General features: G+C 41.7%; 1 protein-coding gene across 1 annotated transcript in view; it reads right to left on the reverse strand.

Moving 5' to 3' along the window:
• Positions 1 to 21,972, reverse strand: part of CCN4 (cellular communication network factor 4) — a 32,613-nt gene extending 10,641 nt beyond the window's left edge. The window contains exon 1 of the mRNA XM_009901923.2: positions 21,717 to 21,972. Coding sequence (XP_009900225.1) covers positions 21,717 to 21,764 — 48 coding nt within the window. The 5' untranslated portion in view covers positions 21,765 to 21,972. The remainder of the gene's footprint in view (positions 1 to 21,716) is intronic.
• Between the last annotated feature and the right edge of the window lie 684 nt (positions 21,973 to 22,656).

A 22,656-nucleotide genomic window follows, 5' to 3' on the forward strand; every position in this document is an offset into this window, starting at 1 on the left:
TAATATTAACCTGACATGGCATATTTCCCAAGGGAACACCATGTGTGGCGCTTAATAAAGCAAAAATGAAACTAAAATGAAATATGAATGACCTATTGCATAAAGCCACATGTCTTTCCACCCCTCAGCTGCATCTCCAGGCTGGCATAGAGATTGCTTAATTTCATCCCAGATCAGGCAGTGGTTAACAACTCATAATGCATGTCAGAAATGGGCACATTAGCAATGAAAAATAGGACTGGCTTACATCAGTGGGTTTAAACCAGGTCCTCAGGGTAGAAGTTTTGTTTCTTACTCTTGATCAGTTGGATCTTCTAAGCTGAATATTGCTGAATATTTGCATTTTTATGATATCCAAAGCACTCAACTGACCAAAAGTCAGCTCTTACAGCAAAATCAGCAGTGATCAGGACTTTCTCTCTATTAGACTCTTGATACAGATCCCAAGTCCCCACGAATGTTCATAATACAACACAAGGTAATAATAGTGACAGATGAGCTAGCTTCAAGACAGAGACATCAAGACAGAGTCTACAGGACATGTAATGATAAGAGGAAAATATGACTATTTAGGGCTCAGCTTCTATAGGGCAGAAAGGAGTGTCTAGGTGCCTCATTAAAATTGATCCCAGACACGAAATCTCCAGAACATATTGCAAAATAACAGACTCTGAACCTAGAAAAGATAACATAGTTTTATAGATATCAGATGCCAGCTGAATTTATTCTTGCTGCACACTGTAGGCTGAGCAGAAACAAACATTCTGCATGAAGCATAACATTCAATAGCCTAAGAAAATGAAATATCCACAGTAAGCCAACCATTATTATTTGTGTGGATCTACGAGTGATGAATAATCATCTTCCCATAAATTTATTTTGGGAAATGTATCTGTGGGAAGAATGCAGGCAGGTGTTTGGAACAGTCCTTTTTAAGTTTTGACAATTACAGAGTAAAGATTACATACATTCACCTCTGCCAAAAGATTGCATATACTGGCAAACTCAGTGCAGCCTAACATTTTCTTCATATTTTTCCATGGAGCGTTCAGAGGGAAAGAACTTCCCTGTTAGAAAGAAACTTGATGTTTCATAAGTGTTGCCCCAGCTACAGTAGCACCTGCTTAGAATAGGTCAACCTAAAAATGTTTGGACATCATTAACAAAATGACAGTGCAGCCACACTCTCCACTAACTGGGATACTAAACAGCGTAGTTCCTCTGCTCTAAGAACATTTTAATGTCTTGTGCTTCTTGTGTTCAGTTTGTGCAACTAATGAGCTCATCCAGTGAAACTAGCTTGAAAAGTAACAGGGAACATCTGGAAGAGCAAAGAGAAAAGTCTCCAGAAGGGGCAAGCAGACAGCCATCAGTTTTAAGGAAGTGGAAAGTGCATTTGGGCCATCCAAGGTCACAGAGTTACAAATCATCCTAAAACTGTACAGGACAAGATGTTGACATATGAGCCATGAGTTGGGTAACAAGAGCAGTATCACAGTCCCAGCTCTCAGACAAGAGCAGACTGTTTTGGCAGAGATTTTGCTTTCCAATTAGTCATGCTCTGCATTTGCTTATCTCTTATTTTTCAATCAGTTATGGCTTTGAAATCAAAAGGAAGAAGCCTTCTGTCCTCTTACTCCCTTGGGAACACACTGCCCCAAGCTGGGCAAAAGAAGTCAAGTAAGTAAAATTAAGAGGCTCCACTTACTTATTTATTTATTTCCATCACAAGCATAGCACAGATTTCATGGAGATTTTCAAAATAATCTTAATTCTCATGATTTTTCTAAGAAATAAAACAATCTGCATTTTCAGGTATCAACAAGTTTCTGTCCTGATGCAGAGCATGTTGACTTAAAATAGCTTTCATTTTTAAATTTCACTTATTTAAATTTTCAAATCTGAAATATTTGCTTGACCTGTACTTCCACAGAGCTGCTGGTGAATTAACTTATCCTGATTTCCTTTAAATAGTAATTTCCCTCCCATGTCAAGTTCCCACTGCTATTTCCCCCTGCCTTGCCTTTCTTAACTGATCACTTTATTTTCCAGCTGTCAAAGTGTCTTCCTTCTTGAACTCAGTACTAAGAGCTAGTCCCTTGAGAATATACAATAGTTTGTTTAGACAGAATGTGGAAAAGAACCTGGTCTTGGTGAGGTCTCGATAGACTAATTTGCTTCCTGGACTGCAATTCTGAACCCTCAGTTTAAGTGAGATATCAAGGAATTGGCAGTCCAGAGGATGGCAACCAAGATGGTCAGAGGCATAAAGGCCAGAACAAGATACTGAGGGAGCTGAACTTGGGTGGTTTGGGAGAGGTTAAAGGATGATCTAGTATCAGTTCATTCTTCTCAGTGGTAGCAGAGGGTATATTAATGGGCAGCAGCTACAAAACATAGTTGAGAGATTTAACCTCAACACTAGGAAGTCAACTTCTTCACTAGAAGAGTGGGGCAGTAATGGGGCAGGTCACCCAGGGAGGTTCTGAATTCTCCATCCTCAGTTGTTGGATTAAAGACCTGCAGAGGGCGCTGAAAACTAGTGTTTCTGGCAGCTTGTGACTGCCAAAACCACAAGTGGAATACGCCCATAAACCCAAATGACCAAGGAGATGTCTTCATCAGTTCAGTTCAGTCCTGCATTGTGCAACCTAACGTCTGGCTCTGGCACAGAGAAATAAAAAATGATCATTTTGTTAAATGATTCATTAAATGCAGACAAAATAATTCTGTTTTCAAGGTCCATCCCATCTCATATCACAAGCACAGCCAGAAATGTTATTTGGCAGCTAATTATTATTTTATCTGATAACAGGAAACCTACCAGGAGTCTGGGTATGTAGCTGGAAGATTTCAAAAGAGAAGGAATGAAAAATTGTTGCTACTTGTACTTTAATGGCCCCTTTGGAACACACGGCATGCATGGCTTCATCTGAAAAGACATAACTGGCATATAATATAGTGCTGTATCATTATATCAACGCCACCTCAAGATTCTCAATGAAAGATGAGCAGTAAGACTTACTGCTATATCCCTGTGGTTAAGTAAAAACCAGATGGAGCCTACAACTTGTCTGAATGAACAGCAACATTTCCAGGTAAAGAGTCCCATTATGAAAGGATAGTTGTCCACCATCCATGGTGTATTTTGATAACTGTAGGTTATAGTATTGTATGAGATTTATGTAACAGAGAATGTAGATGAGACACATAAAGGTCAGTAGCATCTTTAGGGCCAACCGAAGACGCCAGACTTGTCCATGCTCTTGGAGGGCCTGAAGCTAATTCAGTGTCTGACTGAAGAACATTAGGACCCATTTTGGATTATGATGTGTTTTATTACAGTTTGACAGAAAAAAAACATGGCAAAAAGTCTCTTACAGCATCTGAAATGAGTCAGCTCTATGTGTGCAGAGAGATCAGTAAAGCTACATTTGAAGCAAAGGCTCTACATCAATCTGGTTATCTGATCTGGCTATAGCTTGGCCATACTTGTGTAAGGGAAGCAGTTTTTCCTCACAGAATTATGGAATCCTAATGTTCAGCCAGAAACTGACTAGTGCCTGAGGCTGTTTATAGAAAACCAAATCAGGAAACCACTGAAACCCAGAGAGGGATAGGGCTATCATCAGACTGAATCTGACACTGAGCAGTGGAAAAGAATAATGGTAATACTGCAGTGCTAAGTACTGGCAATGCCAAACCCCATCCATGTGATCGCTGTGTTGTGCCTGTACAGACAAGTCTGGTCTCCACCACTCTGCATGGCCCAGCTTAGCTCTCTGCTTGCTCCTGGCTCCATCCTCTCTTTAGTGTCCCACTACAGAGATAGCTTGAAGGTGTGGGGACAGCATTTCTGCTTTGGCACTGAGGATGTGGAGGTATCACTGTTGCCTCTTTCTTTTCCCTGGACTGAAACACTTAGTTATCTTCCTAGCCAAGTACCAAAGCAGAGCTGCAGAACATAGAGCTCACAAATTATGAGAGGATATTAAAGGAGATCTTTTGGTCCAAAATAAAAGATATTACCGGGAAGGGGAACAACCTGCAGGATTCAGCACTAGGCAAAAATCTTGATCAAGTACCATTCAAATCAGACAGACTGGGATCAAGAGACTGAACGAAGGATGAAACATGCAGAAAAAAACTCCCTCAGAGCCTCTAGAAACCACACTGACCCTTGTTCAACATGTACAATAATATTACTGTACTTGGAGATGTTATCATACTTTCATATCTACATGGTGAAAAATTCAGCTGATATCACCCACCACAAGATCCCCTGTGAATAAAGAAAAAAAAACCACAACAACATCTAAAGATCACAGATCAATGCTGATTGCACTGAACTTTCCATACCCAGAAACATCTGTGCAAACATCTGCTAAAACATTGGTGAGCACTGCATGTAGATAGAGAGCAGCACACGTTGTAACAACACAGTGGAAAACTAATTTGGACAGATATAGGGAAGGCTGAAGAGATGGCAAGAGCTGCACCCCTCATTAGCAACTGTGCACACTGTACAAAATCTGGCTGAAGAAAACTCAAAGGCATAAAGGAAATATTTATGGTGCTAAGAGCTTGTTGAGCTAGGAACAGTACTGTTTAAATTAAGGTGGCGGGGGTGGAGGGGGTGGGGGTGGGGGGCGGGAAATGGGAGACAATGGGATGCATCCCAACAGCAAGAGGTTGGACCGATGCTGGAATCTCTGAAAATAGGACTGTAGGGGTGCAAATATACATAGGAAGCAAATGAGTGTTGTTATCACACTGTGGGTGCAAAAGTAAGAGACACACATAGTCAGGAGACAAACTGCAAAACCTCCCTGGAACATAAAATCACATGGAATGATTAAGGAGGGTGAGGGATCAACTACTGACATGAAATAACCAGAGTTCTTGTGAACATAAAGAGGAAAAAGAAACAGAACACCTTCTACCTCCTCCCCCTTCAAATTCTAAGAGCATCTCATCACATCAGCAGTGGGACAGCAATAGAGCCATGGCCTGAGCTACTTTCAAAATTTCTGTCATCACTGTTATGAAAGTCCCTTCTGCCTCCTTCAAAATCCTAGATAATGTTCCCTTTACATTTCTTTGAGTGCTAGAAACTGATTCACACAAATAGATGCACATCCAAATAATCTACGTGAGGCTGAGCAATCTGAAGGAAAGTATAAAATGATGCACAGCACAGAGCAGATGATGCTTTAAATCACTTCCTCAAGGACCTGAAGTATTGAATTCCCTGGGGACACATTATCTTCCTAATCTGTTTTCGTCCTAAAGATGATACCATGCTTTTAGTCATATCACAGGGTACTAGTGTCAAGCAACTTCCTCTTAAGATCCCCCCAACAGATTCAATTAGGTATGGTGTCACTATGACACTGAAGTCCTTTGCAACTTGAGAAGCAAGCAGCAGGATGATAAGCACACACTTCTGATCATTATTATTCTTCTAACTTAGAAAGCAAAAATCCACAGGACTGAAGCACACACACACAGAGTCCTAAAGACTTCCACACAAAATCAGTAAATTCAATAGCATTGTAGCTGCAACTCTGGATGAGTCTACAACATGGCTGGAAGGGAGTCTGTGTCCATGTACACAAAGTATACAAGAAGCCAGAGCATAGTGACCCATAAACTAGAGAAATGATTAATTACTGCAAGTGTATATTAAAAGTTAATGTGAAATCAGCAAAAATGACCTTGAGAAAATTTTGGTGAGGTCATTTAGCAGAAGTATGATGATTAACTAGAGGCCTTCTTTCCCCAAGAAAGCAGCCCAGCCTAACTGGAGTAATTTATTAGCTCTATTAGCTCAGCATGTAAAGCAGAGACATTACTTGCCAAAACATACACAAAGCTCCTTCACACAGATGATATCAGAGACCTTGAAGGCTACAGCTTCAAGGATGGAAGAAACCAGGAAACAAATCTGGAATTTGTTAGCTTTTCTATATTACAGTCAAGACCCTGAAGTGCAGGACTTGTAAGTAGAAAGGAGGAGACTGTAAACTGGCTACACTCAATATACTCATTATGAGATACATCAGGTCCAGGACACTCTTGTTCTGAGTTTTTTTATGATCTGTTATGAGAGAAAAGCTTCTCTACATAGTTTATAGTCTTCCAAAAGGAGAATTGTGGAATGAAGCTTCATCTTGATATCTGGGAAACTGAGATTTAGTGATATTCTTACCCAGCTCCTCAGCTCAATCTCAGGGTCAGTCAGGTGTGCAATTTCATACAGTATCTGAGCCTAAGGGATACACAAAAAATACACCAAAATTCCACAGACTGAACACCATCCAGTATGAAACTAATGATTTAAACCTGGCAACAATCTGAGATGAATAAGTTCTTAAAATCAACACCAGAGCTCTTTTTAGTCAAATGAAAAAAAATAGTAAAGCAATTCCAAAGAGGGCATCTAATAAGACATGGAAATCAATGAAGTCTTTTCACAGTACTGTTAATTTTCCGAATTAACTTCACCTGAGCTACAGGCCTACCAACCAACCATTTTCCACTTCTTTTTTTTCATCTAGGAACATAGCTGGAGAGAGGAAGAGAATGGGAGGTTTTGATTGGGATCTGGAGTTGTCAATGCAGTAAGCTGTATTTACAAATAAGAGTACTTAAAGGAGCCAGAGTTTGCTTTTAATAGCAGTTGCTTAAGAGAAGGGAAAAGGAGTTCATTTCTAACCTAGACCACATAGCCACACAGTTATTTTACATGCATTCATCTTGTTCACTTGTCATAGTCTCTTTAAAGGATACATGGCAGCCAAAAGAGTTTGACTAATATATGAATGCCTTAGAAGAATATTGATGCTCATGAAACTCAGCTGATTTGAAGTCAAATTAATTTAGAGCCAGTCAGTATATAAAACCCACTGTGGAACAGGGGACATAATGTTTCTTTTGCTACAGGAAACACATACTCAAGATTGTTCTCATCCTTCCAGTCCACAGAGGAACATGATGCTACTATCAAGAGAGATGGCAGACAGAGAATAAGGGCAAGGGAGATCCCAAGATAGCTTCTCTATGAAGATGTCAGTATGGATAGAGAGAGGTAGGAAAGCCAGAGCTGCTAAAAGTACTATAGGCCTGGGACTATTCTGATGATGTTCCTGGGAAGAACAGATTTCTATCCCTGCAACCACAGAAATATCAGTATGCATCTTGTAGCATATAAATTTTGCTGAATGTGTCTTTCAGAGGTGTCTGAAGGACTTCAGATGCAGAGGAACAGCACAGCTGAGTACTTTCCACTCAGCTACTTCAGGAAAAAGATAAGGTTTCTCCATTTTGATCACATAAGAGGAACAATTGCAGCATATTCCTCAGCCTGAATATATTTTGAGCTCCACACCAGCAGCAGAAAGGTTTCACTCAGGATGCCACAGCCAAATGCAGCCATGTCCCCAACAATAGGTGTGATACCATCAATGCTGTCAATTAAATCACCATAAAACATTAGAATGAAACCAGACACTGATGTGATGAGGATTTTCTACTGGTATGGAAGGATGAATACACTTAGCATGTAATCTATCCCAGCTGAAGTTCAGTAGACACTTTCTCATCTCACACAATAAAAATTCTCTTTACAGAATTTTGGTACATAGGTCTGCTGATGCTGTTGCCAGAGGACTTACTGCTTGAATTTTAATTACTGTGAATTGAACTTAAAAGTTATAATTCATTTCTCCTCCACAAATACACCACCAGAATGCAAAGGTTGCAAAGGAGAAAAGTGTTTTCACCAAAAGCAAGAGGAAATCCTGTACTTTTTGAATAAAGTGTTAAACCACAACAGGATGTGAAATATGTGGGGATGTGAGGGGAAAAATATAAGCCTGCTTCAGACAGAGGAAAGAGGGAAAATTTGCTTTAAGGAGAGAAATCAGTGATACTGAAGCAATAGAACTGCACAGTTTCAAGGGTTAAACTGTGTGTTTACTGAGCCATCAGGAGGAAATACAGCTGTATCAACAGGAAAGTGGAACCTGGAGTCAGAAGTGCATTTTTTTTAACTTGTCCTTTTCTTCCTCAAGTCTACCCAGCAGATTATCAGTGGAGATTTAATTTAAAAAAACCACAACCCAACCAACCAACCAACCAAAAAAAACAATCAAAACCCAAAGACCTTGACCATGCAAGTTCTGCTGCAACAAAGTACAGAGAGAGGAGAGAGGAGGCTCCACTGTTCTGGCAGTTGGATGGCCCTTATTCGCAGTAGCAACCACTTTGTAGGCCACCACAAAGAGATAAGCCTATTTGAGGTTCAAGAAAATCTCAAACCATGGGAATTTACTGGCTTGAGGATGATTACCTGGCCCTAAAGTGAAGCTGAGCCAGAAGTAAACAAATTGCTGTGGATCAGACCTTCACATGACTGTCCATGTCTCAACATACACCCCCATATTTTTCCAGGTCTCCTACTGTCCTTGGCTGGATAACCTCACGAAGTTACAGTTTTGATTTCCCATTTCTCCATTTCTTTATCCAAGCTTTCAGCCTCAGAAGAGTGTCCCAGTCTCATTGGTTTCAAAGTGGATTCAAATACAAAGTATAGAAAAATAAAGTGACATTTGAATACTGGCATGGTCTGAGGTTCCTTACCCTATACAGAGCTCCCTTTACCTTTCCAAGGAAGCAGTTGAGTTGTAACACACAAAGGCTTTTCTACGCTCCCCACCCCCTGGTTTCTGTTACAGAAACTGTTAATGTACTGTGTAAGCCTGGGACAATGTTCATTGTCTGAAGCACCTCTAGCTCATCAGAACAATAGAAAAAAAAGACAGGAAATGTATTTGGTTTCAGCCGAAAGTGAGAAAAAAAATGTGAATTTTGTTTCTGATATGGTGCTTGGGATATCCTTCCTCCTTAGTCTCTTTTATTAGGAAGAACAAAACAAAGAAACACAAGCAAGAACACTTTTAACAGACTGATTCAAAATGAGACAGAACATTTTTCTCCCAAACACTCTCATTTTGTAACTAAGAATTTCAAGCCTGCTACAAACTGTGCTCTGTCTGAGGGGAGCTTAAGGCTGACTTCTGAGGACCAGGGTCTCAAACCCCATATTGACAGAGCCCACAGCCGTTAGCTCCCCAAACCAGAAGGGAAGATACACTGCCTTCTTTTTTTGGTGGCTTTTCAGAAGAGAATGCCTGGAGTTTACATTCATTCTGCTACATTTTTCTTTTATTTTTTATCTTTAAGAGTGATTTATATCCACATAAATCCATCCATATATATCCATCCTGTGTTCTTTTTCAGGTGATTATCTGTTTCAGGGTAAATGTTGATTCATCATTTCATGCAACAGATCTCAGTAGCATCAGATAATCCATATAGGTAGCAGTTTGGCAAAAAAAGAGTGAAAATTGTAGGTAGTGTACATCACTTGAAATTTAATAGTAGTGAAAGGAAATAAGATGACTACAAAATCTTATGAGATTAAAAGATATTAAAAAACACACTGAGGCTTTCCACAGGCAGAAGCTGAAAATCCAGGGCAGCTACTGAGAGACAGCATGTATATTTGTAACACTGAGATCATTCAGAATGACTACTACTCAAATACCTCATCTAGATTTATGCAACATTAATGAGAGGGAACAAAAGAATGATTTTGTCTGAAACGGTTCTTCAGCACTTAGCTGGGGTTCATCAGGAATTTCCCATCCAAAATTTCCTTTGCAGCTCCAAATTTAAGAGAAGGCCTTTTCTTCTTTTTCTATTATTATCATTAATAGTTTGGCTACTTGACAGCATTCTTTAAAAACAAAACAAAACAAAACAAAAAAACAACACTCCTTGAATTCAGATTTAAAATATTCACCCTGACGTTCTCCCACAGTTGTCGTTTCCTTATCTTGTCAGGGACAATTTCTCTACGTGTTGTCTGGATTTCCATGGAGTGCCATATTTAAAATGCTATGGTCCTGAAATGGGAAGGATCCTTCTTTTGTCTGCTAGCTCATGTCTAGGAACATATTTTTTTCCTTTTCTGGAAATCAGCAGAGCACAAAATATTTGGGCAGCAATACTTGGACAAAGTCAGTGTAAGTACACATGGCTATTGCTGAAGGAATTTGCCCATCTCCTACTCTGGAGCCCCACTATGATGAGAAGGTCACCTGAGGATGGGGGTGCATGGACACCTAGTCACCAGTCTAACTGCTTTGGGCAGCCTCACTGCGTAGCTGCTGGAAACAGTGTGTCCTGACAGGATAACATGAGCTCCTCTCACTCACATTTTGGCTGCCTGTAACAGTAAATGAACAAAGTCTGAGGAGCCAGCAGGATCACAGGGAGAGACAGCCAAAGGGAGCTTGGAAGAAAGACCATGCTTGTAAGACTCCCATGCAAAGCTGCACCAATAGACCGATCCAAATGACTTTTCTAAATGTCGCTTGCTTTTTTGCAAGAACTGGTACAGGACAGCAGACAGCAATGTGATAACTGCATCACTTTCATGTACTATGAAGAAGAAGGGAGGTGATGAGTCCCTGAACAGCAGGAACAGACTACTCCTGAAGAGCTGGAGCAGAAACAGCAAAACCAGCAAATTCAGGCAAAGTAGGGGACTCAGAAAAGGTTGGAGACAGCTCTCAAGAAAAGATTGGGTGTTGCACTACAGATATTATTCCAGTTATGCTTGGATCTCAGATTCTGTTTCAATATACAAGAGAAAGACCCCAAAAGCAACTACACCTTCCTCCTCACCCCAAATGAAGCTGACACATTGCAAATGTGAAAGGAAGGAAAAAATAAGAGAGGCCGGTAGATTTTCCCTTGGTTTTTACAAGACTTTGGGGACAAAATCATTGCTTTCAAATTAAATACAGTGGAAACTACAAGTGAGGAAATGAAAACATGTTCTGGCACAAATTCATGAAGAAAAAAGAAAAGAAGTGAAGTTATTAGTATGGGAAAATTATGTATGGTGCTGGAGAATGAATCTTCCTGCCCCTGAAGTCAGCGGAAACAGAACTGAGATTCAGGGCTTTGGTAAAATGATGCCGTAAAATGATGCCAGAGAATGAGCTAAAATAACTGGCCTGAGCAGTGAATGTGAAGGCTTGAAGGTATCAGCTCTCTATGTGGGAATACACACACAGCACTTGCACAAGAAGGCAAAGCATCCCATGTTCTCCTTCCAGGAGGAACTGCTCATGGTGCAAAGCAGCACCTTTCAGAAGGATGAAATCAGTCAACAACCCTATTTTAATCTTTGGCCCGAGAGGTTAAATGATTGTCCCAAGGCAAGCAGGATGTCTGTGGCACAGCCGAAAATAGCAGTTAGGTTTCATGTTCCTACGCTGTAACCACATCATGATCCCTCCTACACACAGCTAATGAACTATGTTGTTTAGTTCTTATTGGATGTAAAAAAAGGTAATAAATAAATGGTTCCACTGAGCTGGTTCTCAGATCCTGTCACTTCAGCACTTCAGCTGCTCAGTGTTTTATCTGTCAACCATCACATGTACCTTGTGCCTGCAAAAGGGCAAGACTTTTTCAACTCTTCGATATCTTCACATTCAGCAAATCAAGGGTGATCAGCACTTTATAACGTGATGTATCTGTGCAAAGTGAAGAAATGGGTCTTTCACACTATTCACTTTTGCTTGAATGCAGCTATGATACCTGCTAGGGCGCAAGTCTAAATCAAACAGGTCACAAAATTTCATGTTTCTGATTTAGAGACCTGATGACAGCACTAATAGCATAAAAATAAAGTAAAATGAAATAAAATGAGATGAAAGAAATAAAATAAAATAAAATAAAACAAAATAAAACAAAACAAAACAAAATAAAAACAAAACAAAACTAAACTAAACTAAACTAAACTAAACTAAACTAAAATAAATCAGAGCTTCACCACAACCTACTGACCTGGGGATTCCTGCACCCTAGGACTGAAGTGCTTTGGCAGGTCACAAGAAAGTTGCTTGAACTTCATGTCCATGAGATCTATAAGCCCTCCCAAAAACCATGCCATGTACAATATTACTACTTTTCATCCTAAACAACCCCAGCTGGAAAGTGGCAACATCTCAGCCCTTAAACAGTTAATGCTGCTGTTTTCATAGACAGAGGAGGATATCAGTTATATATTTTGTCTCCAGAAGGATCAAGATGAATATCTACTTATATATGTACTAACATTTTTGCTGTCTTTGAATAACTGGTGTTGGCTGCCTCTAGTTCACAGCAAGCCAAGCAGGAGCAGGAGGAGCCCGCACACAGGCATAGGTTTGGTCTCTGCGATGCAGGACACGCGAGGGCAGTGTTGGTGCACAAATGACAAGGGTGTGGTGCTCCCCAGCAGCCCTTCACAGCACCTTGCTTCCTCTGAGCATCCTCCCGGGCCACGGCTGCCCACAGACATGATTTGTGCCAGAAAAAACACATTTGGTAAGCGCATGGGGAGGGAGGTGCCAAAAATATCTATATATGCACAGCTCCAGCCCTTAAAGCAGTTTTCCTCAGAAAGCTTTCCCTGTATTTCACAGGGTGAACAATAAAAAAAGTATTGACACTTTTATGGTCCTAGAGTCACATGGGAATGAGGCAAGTGCAATTATTTAATTATTCCTCTATTTAATGGTACAATCAGCTATGGTGCAGAATTTTTAAAGGGATCTCAACTGTGCTGCTGTAATATCCATTTATCCCTGTAATCAGTATTCCAGCTTTCCATATGATACTCTATAAACCAATTTAATATTTCTGGGAGCAGGAGGGAGAAACAGTTAAATATATGGTGCAAACACCTCCTAGAGTGCAAACAGACTGCTTATATGACATGTATGGAATGATTGGAAGAAAACATAAAAATATAAAGGGGATGTGGGCATATTCATATGTGTATTACATAGAAGTATGTGCAAAACAGGCAGAATTAAGCATATTATCTTTAAAAAAAAAATTAAAAATCAGAAGCATCCTAGCTGAGCCTGAAGCCAGGCACATAATGTATTGTTCTACCACAAGCTCAGGAGTTCGCCCACACTTGAGCAAGTCCGATGGGTGAGGAATTCACCAGACTATATGATCACAGACACACTACTTTTCTAGAATAGAATAGAATAGAATAGCATGGAATGGAATGGAATGGAATGGAATGGAATGGAATGGAATGGAATGGAATGGAATGGAATGGAATGGAATGGAATGGAATGGAATGGAATGGACCAGGTTGGAAGAGACCTTCAAGATCATTGCATCCAACCTAATCAACTAAACCATTCAACCAAGCACCTTATCAAGTCTCCTCCTAAACACCTCCAGTGATGGCGACTCCACCACCTCCCTGGGCAGCCCATTCGAATGGGCAATCACTCTCTCTATGAAGAATTTCTTCCTAACATCCAGTCTAAACCTCCCCTGGTGCAGCTTGAGACTGTGTCCTCTTGTTCTGGTGTTGGTTGCCTGGGAGAAGAAACCAGCCCCTGCCTGTTTTTGGGGAACTCCAGTGCACTGAGGAATCACAGTACAAGCTTGAATGTAAAACACAGAAAAATAAGGCAAGTGACTCCCCAAAATCCACTACTTCATAGACATAAGCTTGCAGCTCCTCTGACCCACATGTATTTTACAAATGTAGTTTGAAAATGTATGCTTGGCACTCTAATGAAAGACTGAAAATGAATGGTGAATGTTCTCCATAAGTGGATTGCAGTGTTAAATAACAGGGATGTTGTTGTATATTTAGCTACAGTAATTGCAATGTCTAGGGTCAAATGTAGAAGAAAAACTCACAGAAAGAAGCTGACTAAATTTACCCACATTCTGGGTATCGGCCCACACACAGATGCTATGGGTATGAAGTAGTCTTCCAAGACCAAGATCCAGGAAGAAATACTGCTGGTAGTGCTTATAAATAAATCACCTGCTGAACAGCCCAAACTAGTTAATGGAACCTGGATACTTTCCTAATTATTTTCCCAGCCATTTTTTCCACATAAGAGTTTTGTAGTGTAATCCACTTGCAGATTCTCAGCACAAGCTGCAGATTTTGTGGTTTGGTCTTTCCTTGCTAAACAGCTAAAATGACCCAGCTGTTACCCTGAAAGCAGGGACTCAATAGCCTGTGGACAGCCAAGTATATGTGCCAGCCACTTGGATGAGAACTTAATTCCCCACACATGGATTTTGACATCTGTCTTCTTATCAGCCCAGATATAGGGGATTCTCTTTGTCACAGCAGATATAACCTAGCAATAATAAATGTGAATCATAGTCTGCTTGGTCATCATACACATCAGGATTTTGGTGGATTTTAAAACCCTCAAAGGAGGATCCACAAGGTCAAAAAACACAGGTGAAAAGTGACATCTTACACTACAAATATGATAGTGTCATGGTCACCACTTACCAGGCATAGCAATGAAATGACACCAGTGTTTAAAGCACAGTCAGGAGATACTTTAAGATAGTGATGGCACCTCTTGGGGAAGTTATCGGTCCATCTGCAGAGCCATGATTCATTTGTTGTCTGCATAGTACAAGAAGTCTGGCCCCTTCATGGAATAAAACAAGTTCACCAGAGTCACTGCTTCAAGTGATTGCTGTCATCCACAAAATGCAATAATTTTGGTTTCAGAGAAGCCATTTTCCCTTCTTTTCTGTATAATCATCTTTCACAAGCCAAATGTATGTATAAGGAAATGAGGAAACTTCAGCAGAATGAAACAATCTGCACACATCTTGCTGTCTTTTGTTACTCTAAGAGCTTCAGTAAGAGAACACCAAAAATTATGTCAAAAATCTCAGAATCATCTAGAATAAATCTTCTCAAAGTCCTGAAATCTCCATTAATTACACAGTTCTTGGTAGCACATACTGAGTTTTTTGTCAGGTACTGTACAGAAAGACAAAATTGCTTACTGCTACTGACTTTACTGTCTTCTTTCTGCTACATACAGATACTACATATAGTAGTTCATGTTTCTAAATTAACTCACTCAGTCAGACTATACAATTTCATGATAGAGATGTAATAATAAAACCAATGTTTCATATCTACCTGGAAGACTTTCAGTGGAGGTGATTTCAGTATGCCATGAAGGGAAAGGATGGGTTCATCTTAAGCTGAGTAGATTGTTTCAGCTCTAAGAAAAATGTGTAAAAGCAGCCAAAGCATTGCAGGCATTGCAAGTTCTGTTCATCTGCGTTGTCAATGATGATGGACCAAGTGACCTTGTTATGATAACCTGTTAACAAGCATGAGATATTTCTTCTTATAACTCCTTTTGTATCTTCAAGGTGAGTTCTTAGGAGAAGGTCCTTTTGCAGGGCTGGAATTGCTCTATGACAGTAAAAGCCAAACTGCGTACCTGTCCAGCAACATCAGGATCCAGGTGACTCACAACCCTCCATGGATGATGTATGAGCCCACAATTGCTTCTGAGATACCTCTCAGGTTTCCCTTTAGGCTCATGGCACACCATCCTGGAGTTCATGAAACTTGGCCTTCCAACTTGCTCATCTCTCATTTGCTTTATAGGTTAAGTAGAATGACAGATGCAGACTAATAAAACAGAAGAACAACGTGGGAGCTATTGAGGAAGAGGAACACAGGGATGACCACAGAGTCCTGGAATGCATTACCAAACCAAGCTATTAGAAATTCTTTATTCGAGTTGTGCTGCAAAGCTTAGCTTAAGTGTTATCTTCTTCCACAGCTGTTTCAGCCTACAGGCTCCCCTTTCCTTCCTCATCCGCAAGAAGAATTACTTGTAGAGCAGAACCAGATGTTGGCACCCACAGAGGTGCCTTTCTCCCTTCTACTTTCCCACACATAGCCCAAATGCAAAGATTACAACTCAAAGCCCAGCAGCAATTAGAAAGCACAAGGGATTAAGAGGACTCTAGGAGTTTCACCCAGGATGTCAGATTAAGTAGCAGACAAGAGGGAAACATAAGGTTTTGGTATGGACGCAATAAATAATAGAGGCAAAAATAAAGATACCTCCCAGAGCTGGGAGACCACCAGGGTACAGGAGATCCAGGTAGAAAAACCAGAGCAACACTGGAGAAAATCTACACAGAGCTTCTAAAGCAGTAAAATCAGGGTTCCTTGACCCAGAGATACATCTGTGAAAAGAAATCCCTGTGATTCCCCTGCCAACCTGCATCAATGGGAGGCTGAAGTTAACTCATGTCCGGATATGGCAGACCCTGGCTGGGGCAAAACTTGGAAGAGGGCGTGATGAGGAAACTAAGCACTGTAAATCCCTGGGTCTGAATCCTTGGTGGACATCAGAACATAGAAAGAAAACAGATGGGTAGGCTTCGGACTCATCACTGCCAAGCTGACAGCTATCAGCCAAAGCTTCTATTTAATAGAAACAGAAAATTCTACTTTTAACATAAACTCCCTAAGAGTTGAGTTATACCATAAGAAAGCAAAGAGGAAATCAGGAGAACCACTTTAATATTTAGTGCCTACCTGCACCTCATTATGACAAACTTAAAGCTGAAAGAGTGACGAAACTTTACCCTGCTTTTTTGGGTCACAATGTGAGACACTGTCAGGTTTGATACTTAAATATATCTTCAGTTGAAGCTGTGGGTATTCAGCTTCTGCCAGGATACAGTTGCCAATGCTCATATACATGATGTTTTTGTTTAAAAAAAAACACCTTCATTTCCACCCACGTATGAGAGCCAGCACTGTCCAGGCAGGAAAGCTCAAGACCCCCCTGAGACCCTGAGGCCATCCAAAAAGGCAAGTTCTCAGTAAGCTAAGCACTGGCAAGATGCTAAAGCAACTCTTAACATCCCAAAAAGGGAGTCTAGAGTTTCTGAAAAAAGAAGTCAGACATCCCATGTAGGCATGGACGGCTCCTGAAATTTTTGACTGATGCCTTTTCATAGCACCTGGATAAGTTAGGAGCAGTTAAACCTGCATGAGTCTTTCAAATAACAGACTCCCAGCATCATCATGTAAACGTCACACTTTTCCTAAATCTCCAACTCTAATTTCTAATACCATTCCCAGGAGAATTCCCACAACCACTCGAGCTGCAGGCAGGACTGCTGAGTGTGAAATGTGGATGGAACCTGTGTGTGGGGGCACAAAGAAGCTGTGGCATAACTGTGAAATGGTTGAGGAAGACAATTCCTGCCCCAGCTCTGTTTTAGTGCACACTGGCAGCTGATGGCTATTAAAGAAAATTCAGACACTGATAGGAGAAGTTATGAAGAAAATGCATAAAAGCCTGCTGCTCTCAGCAAAAACTCTGTGTCTGTGTGTGTGTGTACTTCGGAGTAATCTTCATCAGAAACAGACTTGAGTCTGGAGCCCTGATCTATGTGAAGCATATTCAGTGATACCTCCAGGATGTTGCCTTGGCAATGATCTTCTTAAGGGGACTGCCAAATAAAAGATCAAATTTGGGAAAGCCCCACTTATAATGCAGCCATACCTACAGGGATTTTGTTTACCACCTTCAAGTCACAAGGCAGTCGTTCGCATAGGTGAATCTCCAGCTGCTCTAACCAGAGTACTTTTAATTGACATCAACAATTTGTGGAAGTGGAGCATGTGAGCCCTTCCAAATAGAAGTATTTCAAGCCTGCCTCTGGTAATCAAACACTACCAAGAAACAGGAAATGCTGAGGCAGAGGGATAAAATGCATCAACTTTGAACCTATGCTGCCTGTCTGTAGCCTTCCATTAAGAAACACTCAACAGATAAACCTCCCCTGCCCTGGAAAGCCACAGGATTTTTGCAGGCAGGATAAAGATGTCTGGGACCTCTAGTATTAGACTACATATGAGGTGGTAGCAAAGCAAATAGATAAATTAATCAATTCATAGCTTGCTTGTTTGTTTTGTTCACATTTGATCAGAATGTGGTTTTCCTTGGAAGAATCCAAAGAAATTTGATCATTTTTTTCCCACCATCAAAGCCAAACATTTTACAAATTAAATTCTTGGCCTAATATCTGTGCCAATAAATCTTCATAGAATCATAGAATCAATAAGGTTGGAAGAGAACTAAAGGATCATCAAGTCCAACCTGTCATCCAAGACCTCATGACTACTAAACCATGGCACCAAGTGCCATGGCCAATCCCCTCATGAACACCTCCAGGGATGGTGACTCCACCACCTCCCTGGGCGGAACATTCCAATGCCTAACAACTCTCTCTGTGAAGAACTTTCTCCTCACCTCAATCCTAAACTTCCCCTGGTGCAGTTTGAGACTGTGTCCTCTGTTTTTTGTTGGGTTGGTTTTGGGTTTTTTTTTTTTTTTTTTTTTTTTGGGGGGGGGGTTTTTTGTTTTTTTTTTTATGTTCCCTCCTTATAAGAGGGAGGGAAAAAAAACCTGCAACTGTGGTTCTTAAAACACTTTCCACACAGCCTGAGGCAGCCCTGAACACGTGTAATTCTTGGTAACTACCTAGTGAAATCAATGATCACAAGGAGATGGTGTCTATATAAAACGTTCTTTGAACATCTCTCTCCTGCCTCCTACCCAATAAAGCCTAATGTTTGTATGCCACGACTGCTCTCACATCTAAGTGTCAATAACTGCTGATTACTTGATGTGATGAAGAACAAATTGATTCTTTGCTATTTGACCTGCTGCTCACCAGTACCATCAAAGGAGAAGTCTGCAGGTTTGCATTCATCTCCTTTTTGTTACTTATTTTAAATTTTTATACTCACATGCCACCCATTCCTCCACTTCTAACATTTTAGAAACCTCCAGTGCTGTTCTTTTCCCTATATTATGTCCTTTACTAATTTTCTACAAAGTGCAGAATTACTTTTCTATTCATCATCGTGGATCAGGATATTTCATCCCATCTGAACAGGGGGTCTCAGTCATCAAGACTAGAACGTGAAAACCATGGCTCTGATTCCTCAGTATGCAGCATCCAGCCTTAAGGTCCATACAACAGAAATTACTCGAGCTCAGAGAAATCTCAGCCTAGCTGATAGGACTTGGGCTTCCACTGTCTCTGTCCTTCAATTTATGAAAAACAAAACAAAACAATGTTTTAAGAAATCACCTTATGATTGTGCAGTTATGTCCTAGTGAAAAAACACCCTGTTGATAAAACTGTTTAGGAGCTCAGTAACTGCCTGTAACTCAGCACAGTACTTGGGGACAAGGCACACTCCCACAAAATCTGATAGCTGCATTCTGAGACACCCTTTGCGATGTGTCTGGCCTTCCCATACCAACTCCTCTTTCTCCATGGAACACATATGTATATTCCAGTTATATTCCAGAGAGTCATCCCTCCTCTTCCCCAGTGAAACATCTTTTTCTGTCCATATTTTTTCAGACATGTGAAAAGTAACAAGTTTTCAGGGAAACCATGGGGCTTTCTTTCTGCACAGTGACCTGCCTTACACTGTCACTCCGTGGATTCACAATATCCCATACCATTTGCAATATTCCCTGCTCCTTCAGACACCTTTCCCTTAATCAGACCAAACTAAGCCTTCTCTTGCCCCAAAAGTCCTTTAAATAATACATAGTCTAATGCTTCCTCCCATCTGCTCTCCTCAGCCCCGCTCATTTTTTCCTTCACTCCCTTAGGTACGCCAGAGAGAAAACTGCCCTTCATCACCCTACCAAAATTGCATCACACATCCCAGTTCAGGTGTGGAGAAGACCTACAGAAAAACAGTTTATTACTGGAGAGAAATGATCCCTACTCAATGATTTCTAAGCACAACCTTCTAAGGTCCAACTCTACAGGTGTGTTCAGGAGGTGACAGTGCCCCTGGGATGTTCCAGATAGCTTCACCTGTTCCACTCAAAGGAGAGCTTGAACTGAAACAGTCAAGACCCAGAATTCTTTTTAAGCTATTTTAATACTTTTATGAACAGGTTTTTTCAGATACTCTTAGACCAAACATGCTGCCTGCAGTATTTGGATTGCACTTAGTCACTCACTCCCACAGCAGGCACATGTGTCTTCATGCACTCATACATACTTTCATGCTATTAAAAACAAGCAAACAAACAACAACAAAAAAAAAAAAACCCACACCATTTTTGATACCAAGAGAACCCAGAACAACCACAGTAAAATTTACAAGGCTCACACTAGTAACACTGTCTGGGGAGGGCCCTTCCCTCCCTCTATGTGACTTTTTTCTTGCTCAACAAAAATCAACTGAGGTAAAAATCAACTTACTTCAGAGAACCCAAGAGGAACTTTTTGTTTGTTTCTTTTAGTTTTGTGTTTTGTTTTGTGTTGATTGTTGGGTTGTGGGTGGGCTTTTTTGCTGTTGTTGTTGGTTTTGTCTTTTTTCTAGAAAAGGCACTATTATCAACCCATCTCTCACAGGCTTATCACTTTGCCACCTGCCTTCACACAGGTGTGTCTGGTGCACCACAACACGCATGCTAGTTTCTTACTTTGAGCTTCCCTTTATCTCGCCACACACAAGCCAACCTCTGCTGCCAGGAGCCCTGCAAAAGCAAACCCCTCCTGTGCAAAGCAGTTGCTGTTACTCCGCACGGAGAGAGCAGAAGCGATGCTCAGACACATCTTCACACGTGTTTGGTTCACGGAAAGCCCCAGCTTCAAGCCGGGCAGCCCAAGTGCAGCCCCGGTATTCACCCTCTTGTATTTCTCCTTCGGGGTCCCCTAGGCTCCCCATGCCCCGAGTCCAGCGTTGCCTCTGGGAACGGGGGTGAAGGCGAGGGACATTGCAGGTCCCGATGCTGACACTCAACCGCTCGCCCAGGGGGGACAGGCGCTGCCCGCCCCCGCCGCCTCGTTGCCGTGATCCTTCACCTTCCCAAACCCAGCACTCTCCCGCGCGGCTTTTACACCAGCTGGCAGCACGCACCGGGGAAAGGAAGGCAGAACGCAAACACTTTCGGAAAGGAGAGGTTTTCCCACAGAGTTTTTCTCAAAGAGGAGGGGAGGGAAAGGAGCTGCTGCCTGCGTGGAGCGCTGGCAGCTGCAGAGATCGGAACAGAGAGAAACAAACCCCTCCTCCTCTGCTGGCCCCGAGGCAGCGGCGGCAACGGCACACCTGCAGGGAGCGCCCGGCGGCACGGTCCCCGGCCCTAGCCCCGGCTCTTCACCGGCCCAGGAGCTGCTTCGGTCCCGGCCCGCTTTGGGCACGGCCTCCCGTCCGGGACCTGCCCTGTCCCCTATAATCCGTTCCCCTAACAGCTTCACCCGGGCTGTTCCGGGCAGGAATGGATGATCTTTTCCTCCTTTTCTCCACGATACAAATAGTGTCAATAAAAAGGAAAGATGGAGAAAAAGAGGAAAAAAAAAAAAAAAAAAAAAAAAAAAAAAATAAAAAAAAGGGGAGAAAAAGAAAAAAAAAAAAAAGGGAAAAAATGGGTGGGTGAGGGGGGGGGAGGAAAGAGAAAAGGCAAAAAAGCAAGGTAATCATTAAAAAACCACCACATCACAGAGCTTACTCTATAGATTCACCTGGATGATGAACAGAGGATGAACTCAAGAGACACTTACTTCTGCACCTCTCCTCTCCCCTTTCCTCTCCCCTTTGCTTTCCCCTTTCCTCTCCTTTCCCTCCCCCTCACTCTCACATCTCCCACCTCCCCAAAGCTCACTGCTGCCCACCCTCTCACATGCACCACAATCGACTCTCTCAACTCACCGTGCATTAAAGCTCGGTGTGTTTGCAGAAGATGAGTCTCTCCTGCAGTTTCCAAACTCACCTGCAAAATGCTGCTTGTTGCTAGAATCCAGGGCAAAAGCCACCTCATCCCTGGAAGCCAGGATTAAATACATTGATTGAACCCAGATTTATAGCCGATTTGAACAAAAACACCACTTTGGGGAATGCAGAGCAATCCTGCACTGGCAGCCTAGCCTAGGCACTCTGCCTTTTTCTCTTGGCTCTTTAGGGATTTTATTAAAGACAGATCTGACGTCAGGGTGAAGGACAAGCCCTGCATTTTTCCTCTGGAGAAACTTTTCCTGCCTTCACTTCTTCATTTTTGTAAGTGGTGTTGTCCCACCTCCTGCATTTCAGTGCATCGCCGTTAGCCAAAGGGCTCTTAAAGGGAAAGCTGCAGTTCTGGGGTCCATCCTGCTGTGATTTTAGCAGGGACCAAAATGTTCAGAGCTTACCCCTCACACTGTTCACGACATTCAGAGTCTTACAACTTAGCTAGCATGGCAAGAAACGTTTACTCTGTCTTTACTGATTGTGATTACTCACCTGATGTGTGCAAATACACACATATTTATTTGATCTTTAAAACGGAGTGGTTTCGCTTGAAGTGCAGAAGGACGCTTGTCCTTTGAACACATCCTGCGACAGGCTGTCTGCTGGCTCTCTTGGGACCCCTGATTACAAAGCAACCCACAAAGGAGAGAAAAGGAAGGGCACACTATCCCCTGCCATGGTTTTAGTGGAGCATATCATGGCATGAATCAGCTCCTGGGTCTGATACTATTTCTATCCTTTACCAGCAGTGGGTATAACAAATCCTGCCCAGGTACCCGGGAGTACAGATCCCACCCTGAACAGAGCTAAACTCTCTGATCACCTAGATGTCTGTTTGTCTTGATTTTAGATGAGTCATCTCTGATGTGTTTTCCTCCACTTACCTAGGCATGGGTGCAGTACTTTCCTTCACTCTTCTAAATCTG

The sequence above is a fragment of the Dryobates pubescens genome, chromosome 14 (assembly GCF_014839835.1).
Source record: "Dryobates pubescens isolate bDryPub1 chromosome 14, bDryPub1.pri, whole genome shotgun sequence".
Lineage (NCBI taxonomy): Eukaryota > Metazoa > Chordata > Aves > Piciformes > Picidae > Dryobates > Dryobates pubescens.